Source organism: Cannabis sativa, chromosome 3 (genome assembly GCF_029168945.1).
Source record: "Cannabis sativa cultivar Pink pepper isolate KNU-18-1 chromosome 3, ASM2916894v1, whole genome shotgun sequence".
Classification (NCBI taxonomy): domain Eukaryota; kingdom Viridiplantae; phylum Streptophyta; class Magnoliopsida; order Rosales; family Cannabaceae; genus Cannabis; species Cannabis sativa.
Genome location: NC_083603.1, coordinates 34856572 through 34870010, shown reverse-complemented (window position 1 = coordinate 34870010; position 13439 = coordinate 34856572). Strand labels below are relative to the sequence as shown.

General features: G+C 34.2%; 1 protein-coding gene across 1 annotated transcript; it reads right to left on the bottom strand.

Moving 5' to 3' along the window:
- Positions 1 to 7836: 7836 nt before the first annotated feature.
- On the bottom strand, positions 7837 to 12277 carry LOC133035717 (uncharacterized). The gene is made up of 3 exons (XM_061111862.1): positions 8445 to 12277; positions 8274 to 8366; positions 7837 to 8190 (listed from the first exon to the last, which is right to left on the bottom strand). Exons 1-3 carry the CDS (start codon positions 8661 to 8663, stop codon positions 8065 to 8067), a joined length of 438 nt encoding a protein of 145 aa, XP_060967845.1. The 5' UTR covers positions 8664 to 12277; the 3' UTR covers positions 7837 to 8064.
- Positions 12278 to 13439: the final 1162 nt, after the last annotated feature.

The window sequence follows — 13439 nt, the reverse complement described above, 5'->3', positions numbered from 1 at the left end:
CCGAATTCGGATGGGGGTCCCGACTTCCCGTAACCGGAATTCCGGTTGGGCAACCGGTCTACCGGTTGGGGGATTTTTCAGAACCCTAGTTTTCCTCGTTTTTATGTTTTTAGGGGTATTGCCATGCTTTTTATCAATAGGGAAACTTTTAGTTCCTAGTTTTAGTCCCCGGGAAGTGATTTAGCGTGTCACTTATAGCGTTGTGATTTTTATGGTTTAGGAGCCAGTAATCCGCCGTCGGCTTCGATTCCGGTCTGTTGACCGGCACACCTGAAATCGGAATCCAGGTAAGATTAGTATAACAGTATGCATATGTAGATTACATGTTTAGCGTGCATGTAGGAAGCCTGTTAGAGTACATTAGTTATGTATTTAGGCTTCGAACCATCCAACCCTGTCACGTCGGCAGACAGCCGGAGTATGACCAAGGCGGAGTATGACCGGTTCGACCGATCAGCCGACACTTGGTTGGTGGTTCAAGGCTATTGACCTATCCCGTCTGCAGACAGCCGGAGTATGACCAATAATGAGTATGACCGGTTCGACCGATCAGGAGGATACTTGTCAATAGTACCGTCCCCTGAACGTTCAAAACTCAGTACCATGTTGGACATGGCAGTAGTGGCTCAGTACCATGTTGGACATGGCAGTAGCGGGACTCAGTATCGTGTTGGACACGGCAGTTAGAATTATGTATGATATTATTATGCTTTTCTTACTGAGTCTGTCGACTCACACTTTATGTTCATGTGTAGGTAAAGGCAAGGCTGTAGCTGATGGACCGTGAGCGAGCTTATGAGGTTGTACATGTCGGGGCGGTTAGGCCTGGAGCGTACGATCCTCGGGACAGCAAGGCTGAGTTTTTTGTAACTGGTCGTTAGACGACTTTATTTTGATGTAAAACTTAAACAGTTAAACGTTTGTAAATGATTTTATAAATCGGGATCCCGAGACTTTTATAATATGGTTTATAAGTTTAATTAAAAAGCAAAATTTTAATTAATCACGTTTTTCCATAAACCTCGTTGATTAGCAACGAGCTGCACAGTACGTTTAAAAATCACGTAATACGCCTAAGATAGTTAGGGTGTTACAAAGAGACTTTGTATGTCTAATTAATAATTATTTTAAATGACAACATTATTTAATAATCTATTTTAGTTATTAAATAATTAGTTTTGGCATTTAAATGATTAGAATTGGAAAAATGGCATTTTTGGAGAAATAGAAATAAAATTGAGGAAACTGCAAAATCCAAGTGAGGCCCATTTCCCTCTATGGTCGAGCACTCCTTTGTTGTTCCCAATTATTATTTTTATTTTTTAATTGCCATGTAATTGCTAATCAAAGCCTAGCTATAATAGGAAAGTGGTGGATCACACTAAATAAGGCAGTTAATTGATTACACATTAATTAAGGAAACTGTTTTATTTGGAAAGTTTTGCTCTCCTTTATCCCTATATAAAGGAACCTTGCTCTCTTCTCTTGTATGGATGAAAAGCCACGAAATTAAGAGAGAAAAATAGAGAGAAATTTCGAAATCCTTGTGAGATGAGTAGTGCCCACACACATCAAGTGGTATCTCAATCATAGTATGGAAGACTATGGAATTTCTGCATCAAAGGAGGAGAAAAGAAGATCCAGGTTCAGATCTTGGTGATGCTCTGCTACAGAAAGGAATCAAGGGCTAGAGATCTGAACGGAAGGAGTCATATTATTCCGCTGCACCCACTGTAAGGTTTTCTAACTTTATATGTGTTTATTTTCATTGTTTTAGAATTCATATTAGGTTGTTAATCCAACATACTTGTTAGTAAATCTAGATCCTGGTAAAATAATTTCCAACAGTTTGTTCATCCATCCCACCGCAGCACATATATTCGCAGAACCTACTTCACTACGGATGAATATTGATGCTATTCAAACTCCACTAATCATTAATAATTAGTGTGAGGTTAGAAGTTACCTCGGTTGTTAAAATTAAGTGTTTAGGCCAAGGAAGGAACATCTGGTATATGTCCCTAACATATCTGGACTCTTCAATTGGGACTGGGATTTCAGCGTCCTCTTGCAGGATTTCCGAAACCATAATCCGGGCATGTGAATCATCGTACTCCTGGCAGTGAACTTTGATCATACCAACATGCTCGTACAAATACGCTCGGGCCACAATGTTGTCAATGTTGTCAGAGCAGAGATGTACTTGTTGATTAAGGGCCGAATGGTCATCAAAATTGTACAGGATACCTTGGTCGTTGAGGGAAATAAACTCCTCAGCATAAGTTTGTGGTTGTACCTCATGTTGCTGAAATTTATTAAATACTACGCAAGTGCACGCAATCAAGTAGTATACTCACGCAAGTGAGGTCGAACCACAGGGAATTGGATTAATTACTACTAAACTATACTTATAATTCTATTTAGCAAATCAAAAGTATTTATGATTTAAAAAGAATGAAAGTAATTCAGAAAACTTAAATAACACAATTAAAAGTTGAGCAAGATGAGATAATAGGGAGGAGACTCCTGTTGTTGTTTACCCAAATCGTTAATGCCTAATTGCTATCCTATTCTTGAAGTGAATGACAGATTATAAAGTAACCTAGCTCTTTTCAGATCTTCTAGGTTCTAAATCACATATTATCTAATTAATTCCTTAATTAAACTAACATGAAATCAGCATTAGGTAATAATCTACTTGTCACATAAGTCATGTGAATACTCTCGTTTCACATAGAACATCGATTATCCAATTTTTAGCATTCTCAATTCTCACTTTTCAGATTTCGAATTGAGATCATAAAGCATGCATAAGGTGATTAATCTTAAACATGAAATTAAACACAAATTAAGATTATTTCACAAACAAGAATGGAGGAATGGTAATTAAACATTAACTAGGAAAACATTAAACAACAATCATCATCCTCCCTAAATGGGAAATTTAGTTCAGAAACAAATCCATAACCATTCCTAAAGCAATATTCAACATAATTAAATTAAAGAGGAATAGAGAAAGAAACTGTTGGTGGATGAATTCTGGATCTTCACTTTGATTTTCTCTGCTCTTCTTGCGCTCTCTGCTGTGTTTTAGGGTTCCAAATCGCTTCCCTTGACTTCCAATCGCAGTTTTCTATTTATATCTAATTTTTAGGGTTTGTGGGACAAAAATACCCCTGACCGTACGGACGCTCGCCGTGGCCAAAAGTGGTCTCGCCGCGGCCAAAAGTGCATCAAAAAACCATGTTTCTGCCCAGACTTTCTAGCCGCGGCCATGGAAATCTCGCCGCGGCGAGATGGAATTTTCTGCTTCGATCTCTTTCAGTAAAATGAGCATAACTTTCTCATACAAACTTTAAATGGGCTCATTCAAGATGCGTTGGAAAGATAAGAAAAAGATCTAAAACTTTTATGTTTTGACTCTTTCCAAAATATGATCAGAACATAGTCGAATTTAGGCTTGAAATTTCATCTTTTTTTTCTTTCAAAAATTTCTCAATTTTATAGATCACTATTTTCCGAAATTTGTCCAATTTATACATTCCAAGTGTTGAAACCTGAAACCAAAGAAAACAAGCGTAATTCTATTCCAAAAACAATAATAAAGAAGAAAAATAACTATAAAATGTGACCCAAAACTTAGGCTAAAAATAGCCTAACAAATTCCCCCAAACTGAATCTTTACTCGCCTCCGAGTAAAGCTAAAACTCAACTAAACTAAAAAAAAACAATGCAATAGATAACTAAACTTTCAAATGATTGAACTGCTACTACCACCTGCACAACTTCAAGCAAATCAATAACCAGAATTTCAACTCAATAATTCTAAGAACTAACTTGGATGCACAATTCAGAAGTAAGCAATTCATACAGACACAAAACATCGCATTTGAGATTCATATCACAACCATTCTACACTTTCCGACATTCCGCTAACCCATATTCAATAAGTTTGGATGACATACCTCTCTCCACTAATGTTGACAAATTTTTCTTTGGAATCAATAGGTCTTTTTCGGTTATCGCAACGTGGCTTAGGTACATGGGTAGGTGACAAGTCATTTAAGCTACATTATACCATAAGCACAATTAACCAAGCAAGCACCCACATTTAGTTTATTTATTTATTTATTTATTTTTTTCATATATCCCAAAGACAATAGTAAGAGATTGCATATTTTTTTTCCTATGTGCCTACCTCATTATTCACAATTGATTTTCAAGAAGACATTATCACATATTTTCTCTTTTTTTTTTCTTCTTTCTCATTTTTCAATAGAGGCACAACACATAATACTTTATCATATATTTTTTTCAATCTCTTACTAATACAATTTATTTCCCCACTTACAACAATTTATCCCCCCCAAACTTGCTTAAAGGCTCATGGCATAATAAGGTATGTTTAGAGTGAAAAGAGTTAAGGATAACGAGTTTAGCTTAGTTAAGTGGTGAGAAATTTTTTTAGGATAGGTTAAGGCTCAACTTTGGGTATACTACGGTAAAATTTTCGGGTAGGCTCGAAAGGCTCAATCGATCCAAAGAAAACTTGCCTAACTCATATTCCAAACAAAAATCAACAAGAATTTCGCTTCAAGAGAGTATGTCAAACAAATTCTATTTCATGTCAAGCCAAATCATTCCACAATCCAAATAGAAAAAAAAAAAGTGATATGCGTCAAAAATAAATGTTTTACATCTAAATGAACAACCTTCTAATACACATCTAATTCAATTCAAAAAGTTATGACTCAAGCACACAGTTAAGATTTCAATCCATTGCACAAGTGAATAACAGTAAGTCAATCAATATTCCAGCTCAGTTATCAACACATGACACTAACAAAAACAAAAACTAAACTAAAAAAAACGAAAACATAAACTGAAAAACTAAAAAACGAAAACATAAACTGAAAAACTGAAAAAAATTAAATCTCTCCCCCCAAACTAAAGATGCACATTGTCCCCAATGTGACATTAAAGAAAAAGGAAAGGAAACTTACCTGAGTGCCACATCAATAAGCGGTTGACGCCCGTAATAAGCGTCATGCAAGACAACTTGAAAATTGTTGTTGTACTTGCCTTCAAGCTTGGCAAGTGATGAGTTTGAACCAAAATCAGCACCAACAACATAAGACTTTGGATGATGAGCTTGGGGAGATGCCTTTTGTAGCTTGTAGAGGATATAATATGGTGTTGATGAAATATATGGATTCATTGGTTGTTTATTAGTCAATATCATTGATGAAGTCGAATCAATGATGTCATGTTATTCCTTATCCTCCAATGTCACAATAGCTACACTTTCATCTAACAACCCTTCTTCTTGTTGCTCACTCTCCACTTGGCTATCCATAACCTTGCTTGTGATTTCATGTTCAATGAGTTCCTCTTCACAAGGATCTTGATCTTCAATTTTAGGCTCATTATCTTCCTTGTATTCAACTAATGACCCTTCTTCATTGTAGCAATAACTCTCATAACTTTCATTATTGGAGTTATTACATTCTGAATCATGAGCCACTGAATTATCACATAAGGATCTCACCATGTCTGTTAAGCGATTAATCTCTCCTGGAAGTGATTGCATAAGTGCTAGTAGCTGCTCCTCTTTTTCAGATTGTTGGGATGAATTTGGGCAATAAGGTGGGTATTGGTGACTCCAACCCTCAAGTGATGGATCCCAATGCCAGTCGTAATCAAAATCTGTCATGTCATTCAACAGATTTATTACATCATAGCCTCTCATTAATAGAGGTGCTCCAGTTGCCTCTGCTCCATAATCAACCCAGCTTCTTGTTTCATTATTAAGTCCATTATAAAAGAGCCACGTAAAACCTCCACTTTAGAAAGTGGGATAACATCTCTCTCCAAGCTCTTTAAATCTCCTCCAAGCAGAATAGAATGGTTCATTGTGTTGTTGGACAAAATCCTCAAGATATAGCATCTGGATTTATCTTGCAGGTCAAACTCATAAGTAAAACATTAGTATAATTAAAAAAAATTAAATTAAATTAGTACTAAAAAAAATAAAAATTTAAAACAACAAAATTAATACTAAAACTAAAAAGAAAAACCAAATTAGAACAAAATTTAATTTTTAATAATATTACAAAATTTAATCTAAAAGAAATAGATTAGAAATAAGCAAAAAGAATTAACCAAAGAAGAAGTTAGTATAATTTTATGTAATATCAATCTTTATACAATTCCCTGGCAACGACGCCAAAAACTTGTTGCTGAAATTTATTAAATACTACGCAAGTGCACGCAATCAAGTAGTATACTCACGCAAGTGAGGTCGAACCACAGGGAATTGGATTAATTACTACTAAACTATACTTATAATTTTATTTGGAAAATCAAAAGTATTTATGATTTATAAAAAAAAAAAAGTAATTCAAAAAACTTAAATAACACAATTAAAAGTTGAGCAAGATGAGATAATAGGGAGGAGACTCCTGTTGTTATTTACCCAAATCGTTAATGCCTAATTGCTATCCTATTCTTGAAGTGAATGACAGATTATAAAGTAACCTAGCTCTTTTCAGATCTTCTAGGTTCTAAATCACATATTATCTAATTAATTCCTTAATTAAACTAACATGAAATCAGTATTAGGTAATAATCTACTTGTCACATATGTCATGTGAATACTCTCGTTTCACATAGAGCATCAGTTATCTAATTTTAGCATTCTCAATTCTCACTTTTCAGATTTCGAATTGAGATCATAAAGCATGCATAAGGTGATCAATCTTAAACATAAAATTAAACCCAAATTAAGATAATTTCACAAACAAGAATGGAGGAATGGTAATTAAACATTAACTAGGCAAACATTAAACAACAATCATCATCCTCCCTAAATGGGAAATTTAGTTCAGAAACAAATCCATAACCATTCCTAAAGCAATATTCAACATAAATAAATTAAAGAGGAATAGAGAAAGAAACTGTTGGTGGATGAATTCTGGATCTTCACTTTGATTTCCTCTGCTCTTCCTGCCGCTCTCTGCTGTGTTTTAGGGTTCCAAATCGCTTCCCTTGACTTCCAATCGCAGTTTTCTATTTATATCTAATTTTTAGGGTTCATGGGACAAAAATACCCCTGACCGTACGGACGCTCGCCGCAGCCAAAAGTGGTCTCGCCGCGGCCAAAAGTGCATCAAAAAACCACGTTTCTGCCCAGACTTTCTAGCCGCGGCCATGGAAATCTCGCCGCGGCGAGATGGAATTTTCTGCTTCGATCTCTTTCAGTAAAATGAGAATAACTTTCTCATACAAACTCTACATAGGCTGATTCAAGATGCGTTGGAAAGATAAGAAAGAGATCTAAAATTTTTATGTTTTGACTTTTTCCAAAATATGATCAGAACATAGTCGAATTTAGGCTTGAAGTTTCAGCTTTATTTTCTTTCAAAAATTTCTCTATTTTATAGATCACTATTTTCCGAAATTTGTCCAATTTATACATTCCAAGTGTTGAAACCTGAAACCAAAGAAAACAAGCGTAATTCTATTCCAAAAACAATAATAAAGAAGAAAAATAACTATAAAATGTGACCCAAAACATAGGCTAAAAATAGCCTAACACCTCATCCTGAGGAGCGTATGGTTGTGGAACATACGCCTCACCAGCCACCTCTCCTTCTTCCTCTTGTTCGGCAGCATTTCTCTGCTGCTTAAGGGATTGGACTTCGGCTTTTAATTTTTCAATCTCCTTCGCTTGCCGAGCCACAGCATCAGACACTTCCCTTTTCTTCCTTCCAAACAGTTGAGATGCCCTGGTCAGGAACCTACAAATCATGAAATGCAAATTAGCAACGATTTTATTTGTGTAACTAAATAAATAACATTTGAAGTAATAGCATACCCAGCAGCCCTGGCACGTCCAGGATGCTCTGGTGTCCCGAGCGCCTGCGTCAGGATAACGTTTTGGCCCTGGACCTGAATTTGTCCCTGACTAAGCTTCTCCTCTAATTAAGCCTAATGCACGCATATATTCAAGCAATTAGTATATGAATTATATACATTAACTCATGAGTAGAACTCAATTAAGGATTAATATATACTTACTATCTTCTTTGCAATTTCCTTGTCGTAATCAGTGACAAGTTTTCTACTCTTGGTGCGAGATTTAATCCAAACACGGTGGCGGGGGGGATCTGCAACTTCGAGGTCCTTTTTCTACATAATGTTATAACAATGAAATGGGTACCAATTAAATTGTATAGCACATTATAGCACATTAAATTTTAAGCATTACTTACCACAGCTTCCCGTACGTTCACCATTCCACTCCGACCACTTCGATGTCTGGATTGAATTTTTGAGGAACGTTCACGTTGCACCTTACTCAATTCCTACAATGCCAAAAAAATACATTAGATACATGTACTTGTATTTAAGAGTTTATGTTAGTGTGAATATAATTAGCATACCAGAAATTCAGGAGTTAGTCGACTTTCAACAAATTTGCACCAATCAGCAGCGTCGATCTCGGGGTGCTTTTCAGGGACTTGTGCCAGTCGTCCCAGATCATTCTCTTTCAACGCGAGCATTATGATGTCTTTTGTCATCCTACTCTTGAAGTCTTTCATTAACTTCCCAGCTAGGATGAGACAATCATGTTTGAAGGAGTCCGGCACAATGAACCCCATCTATTTTGAAGGAAAACAAACACAGTTAGAGTCAACATTTGAAGTAATAGAAAAACAAATCAAAATTCTAACAAATAAAAGCTTACCTGTATGTCTTTCCAAACTTTATTTTTCAGAGTCGGGTTGACTTCTTTCCAGTTTTTATAGGCCAATCCTATTGTCTGCCGACATCTGACTCCTAGAGTGGATACGAGCTTCGCATAGCTTTTTCCACAGTATTGACCTTTGTCATTAACCTCGAGGGCCACTCTTTTGCCCTGATCCATTAGTTTAGATATTTCATTCATTTGCGTCGGCCCTCGTGTAGGTATTGTGGTTGGACACTCATTTTCTGCGCCCGAATCAGATCTTGATTCCGAGTTCGCCATGTCTACACCATTAACAAACAAACTTTAAAGTTAGCTATATATATAACAAGTAGTGTATATGAAATATTATAGCTAGTTACTAATTACACAATGTAACTAACTAAGTTTCTCACACAATTTATTCATATTTATTTATAAATTACTCAAATTTTCGTTTTAGATTAGTTCATGTTATTAGGTTGTTCAGTTGATTAGAATGTTGGTAAAATTAAAAAGTTTACATAAATGTGAATATTATTATTTTTTATGTGACCTAACTTCTTATCACTATGTTATAATTAACTAGTTATTTGTATTATGTAAATATTATGAATGGTTTTAGTAAAATTTATCCTAATTCTACCGAAATTTCGGCAGCATAACGGCTGTAATTGGACATTTGCAAAAATTTTACAAGTTCCTAAAATAACAAACAAAACAGATAGACAATACAAAATTTATCCACCCATCCGACCGCAGTACATGTATTCGCAGAACCTACTTCACTACGGATGAATATTTAAGATATTCAAACTCAACTAACATGCATTGATAATTAATTATATAATAAGAAAATGTTAGTTAAAGTATATACCTATAATTGCAAGCCCAAATACGCTACACACAAAATTATGTCGAACCCCTACAATATAAAGAAATACAACGAAATTACAAAATTAATTATTTCATTACTTATAACTAGTTATAAAAAAATGTAACAAGTTACTTAGTTACTAAATTATACATACATATATATAATCAATTATATCTCACACTATTATCTCAAAAAAATAAAATTATATCACACACTAATTCAATTTTGAAATTTTTATTTCTAAACTAATGAAATCCCTCCAATGTCATTCTATTCACAATAAATATATATTACAAAAAATATATAAAATACAATTACAAAATTTATTTCCATAAAAAAATATACACACACTATATACACACATTATATACAAATATTCAATAAAATATACAAATACATATATATACTATACATTGAGGTATAAATTATTACCTAATAACCGCAATCCGACGACCACCGTAAAAAATCCTGGCACTATACACATAAAACACAATAATATAACTAATAAAATAAAAAAAAAACTCAAATAATAATTTACAAAAACAAAAAATAAAACAATGTACATAATACAAAAAGAATAGAAGCAATATTTATACCTTAAACGAGGTTGAGATTCAAGGATTTCTCAAGAAAAATGGGTGGCCGGATTTCAAACCCAAACTTTACTATTTGGGTTCGGATGACACTCAAAGAGGGTAAAAAATCAAAACTTTTTAGGTGTATGTTATTAAGTATCGAAAATGGAGGATTTTAAAAAAAAAATGGGCTCAAATGGTTGAGAAATGGGGGAGATATGGTGGGGAGGAGGTGGGTTCGACGAGGGTTTCTGCTGGGAAAAGGCTCTCTGGTTTTTTGCTGGGTTGGCTGAGTGAAGTGGGGAGGAAGAAGATGATCGAACCCTATATACAAGGGTCGACCCTATGGCGTCGCTTCCTTCATAGGAACCGACGGCATAGGGTACACGTGTCAGCAAACCGTGTACCCTATGCCGTCGGTTCCTATGGAGGAACCGACGCCATAGGGTCGTTCAGAAAAAAAAATAATTAATTTCCAACCGCCTCTAAATGGTATAATGCAATTTTATACCTACGGTTTTTATCAAAAAACCGCCTCTAAATGTCAATTTCGAACATAGCGGGTATTTTCACACCCTTTAGCTTCCCTTTTTATAAATGGGGTTGAAAAAACTGCCTCTAAAGGCTAACATTGTAGTAGTGTACACATTAATAATTACTAGGGTAATAACCCTATGGCATTAAATCCTTCACTTTAGGGTAATAACCCTAATCTCGGTTTTATAATTTATCATAAATATAATATTCAATATAAGTTTCACCGCGCATATCTCTACGTGCAACTAGTGTCTCTCCTGATGTCCCGCAAACGTGGAGATTCCAAACCCCCGAGTGCTCCTGGCTAGGTGTCGATAATCCTAGTCACAATTTCCGGGATTCACAAGTATAGGGTTAATCCCTAAATCCACTTTCACATAATATAAAATTGGCATTCAAAATATAGATAAACATATAGAGCTCGAAATGAGCTTCCTAGCGATATAAATAACGTCAAAAACGGATTTCTGAGTCAAAAGTTATGGCCGAAACAAAATTCAGCCTTCCCCGATACATTCCAATTGGAATTCTGGTTGGAACAGCCCTGAAACAACTGGAATTCCATTTTTCTAGGCACAAAAACATGAAAAATCTCAACTTTTAAGCCTCCATAACAAAATCAAATCTATCCCAATCACCACAAAACATTCCAGAGCATCAACATATAACATATTAAACCTATTTTACAGCTCAAACACAATAATTGCACCAATAATCAAAAAGTGCCATTGTTGAGCAAGCTTTGAGTTCATGAACTCAAACTTGCTCATCCACACAATTAAACAATAATAATAACTCAATCGGGTCTAAATCTTCAACAAAATAAGCATTCTATAATCAGATTAACAATAATCCAAACAAACTCAACACTTGAGCAAAATTCAACTCGACCACATAATCAAGAGCTTGAATATCACAACAAGCTTTACTCATCCAAACAATAATAAATAGGGCTAAAAAGATCAGACTTTCTACTTCTGAAAACAACCATAAAAACTCACTAATAAATAAAGATGCATAGCCCACAATTAAACACGTTCAAACAACAAAATAATCATTTATAAACTCCAATCCACTTCACAAGCATCCAAGAACACTCAATACCCAAAGACATGATTTTATGATCATCAATTTCAGCAACAAAACTCAGAATTAAACTCAAGAGTAGCAAAGTTTGAAGCTTACCATCACCCACAAGCTTCCATCACCCACACGCTTCCATCACCAACAATTAACTCCATTCCAAGTAAGATTTCAAGATTAAAGCAAAAATTAAAAATGATTAACTAGGAAGAGAAAAAGGGGTTTGGCTAGGGCTAAACAAACCAGAAAAATGAATTTCTCATTTTGTAAAAATTCCCTTTTAGATAATAATTAACTAATGGGTCAAAAGACCAAAATGCTCATAGAACCTATATATGACATATACTTTATCAAGGGCAAAAAAGTCATTTTCATCACATACATACTTAAATAAATTTCAAGTTATTCACTCTACCATAAAATGCCACTATAAAATCCCAAAAATGTATTTCGCCCTGAACCCGGTTCAGCTCAAAATACCCGATTGTGACTATACTGCACCGACTTGTCAGAAAATACCCAAAAAAGGACACAACAAGTATACTTTATAATAATATAGTCCATAAGCACGCAATTAAATTCAATATATAGTTTTACCTCTCTCAGGTCAAAATTACGAAAATGCCTTGGGCTCACCAATGGGGTCTTATCATGTCATTTTCCAATTTCATTCACATATTATAAATTATATAATAATATAATTCTATAATAAATACACATTTAACTAGTTAGGATTTTCTAATCAAATTCTTAATCTATGGGTATTACAAATTTAGTATACCTTTTTGAAATATCTTATATTATCTTAGCAATTTGTAAACAGGGCTTAAGGATTTTCTGAATTCATACCCGTTTGTCTACACTTTTTATCATTTTTCTTGCAAATTCATTTTCACTAAATGAGCTTTTGGCTTATATTGCCGTATTTAGGTAATTACCCTTGTTCTGTTGTTAGTCTAAGTGTGTTTAAGGCATGAGATGGAGTTGAAAGCTAATTTTTTTGTCTGTAATTTCTGTACACCCATTTATCTTTAATTTTTGTGGATCACATTTCATCTATAATTGTGTAGACAAAATAATCAGAACAATCATCACAACGTGTTGATGAAGGAAATTGTGGAATGTAAGCCAATTAAATATTTATAACAAAAACCAGTTTGTATGTACTACATATATAGCCAAGAAAAGTATGTAACTAAATCTTCTATTAATTTCACTTTTCTATATTTAACTTTGAGTTTAATTACAATTTTATGTGTATGTTATGTGTTTGTTCTATTATTTCTTTGAGTTCAATATGCATTAATAAGTGAATGTAACCACCACTTATCATTATTTTTTTTGTGATGTTTTTTTACATATTTTTTACTTTACATAGTTGGTAATGCATATAAGTGAGTTACTATATCAAAATTTGAAGCAGATACGACTCTGTTTTCAATTATTTGTAGCAATTTTACTTTAAAATATGGAGATCTTAAATAAGATGACCCTTCTTTTCGTACTCCAAGTATATATTATTTGTTGTAATAGACATATTACTAGAAATAGATTTCTTGAAAGTTCTTTTCATAGGCACCAATTTTGTCAACTAAATATTTTTAGAATGATACATGCTAGTGACTTTGCTTGTATAGAA

Coding starts and splice junctions, on each gene's coding strand:
- LOC133035717 (XM_061111862.1), bottom strand. CDS start 8,663: ATGGGGTTCATTGTGCCGGACTCCTTCAAACATGATTGTCTCATCCTA. Junction 8,367..8,444: donor GACTAACTCCTGAATTTCTG/GTATGCTAATTA, acceptor TTGGCATTGTAG/GAATTGAGTAAGGTGCAACG. Junction 8,191..8,273: donor TGAACGTACGGGAAGCTGTG/GTAAGTAATGCT, acceptor AACATTATGTAG/AAAAAGGACCTCGAAGTTGC.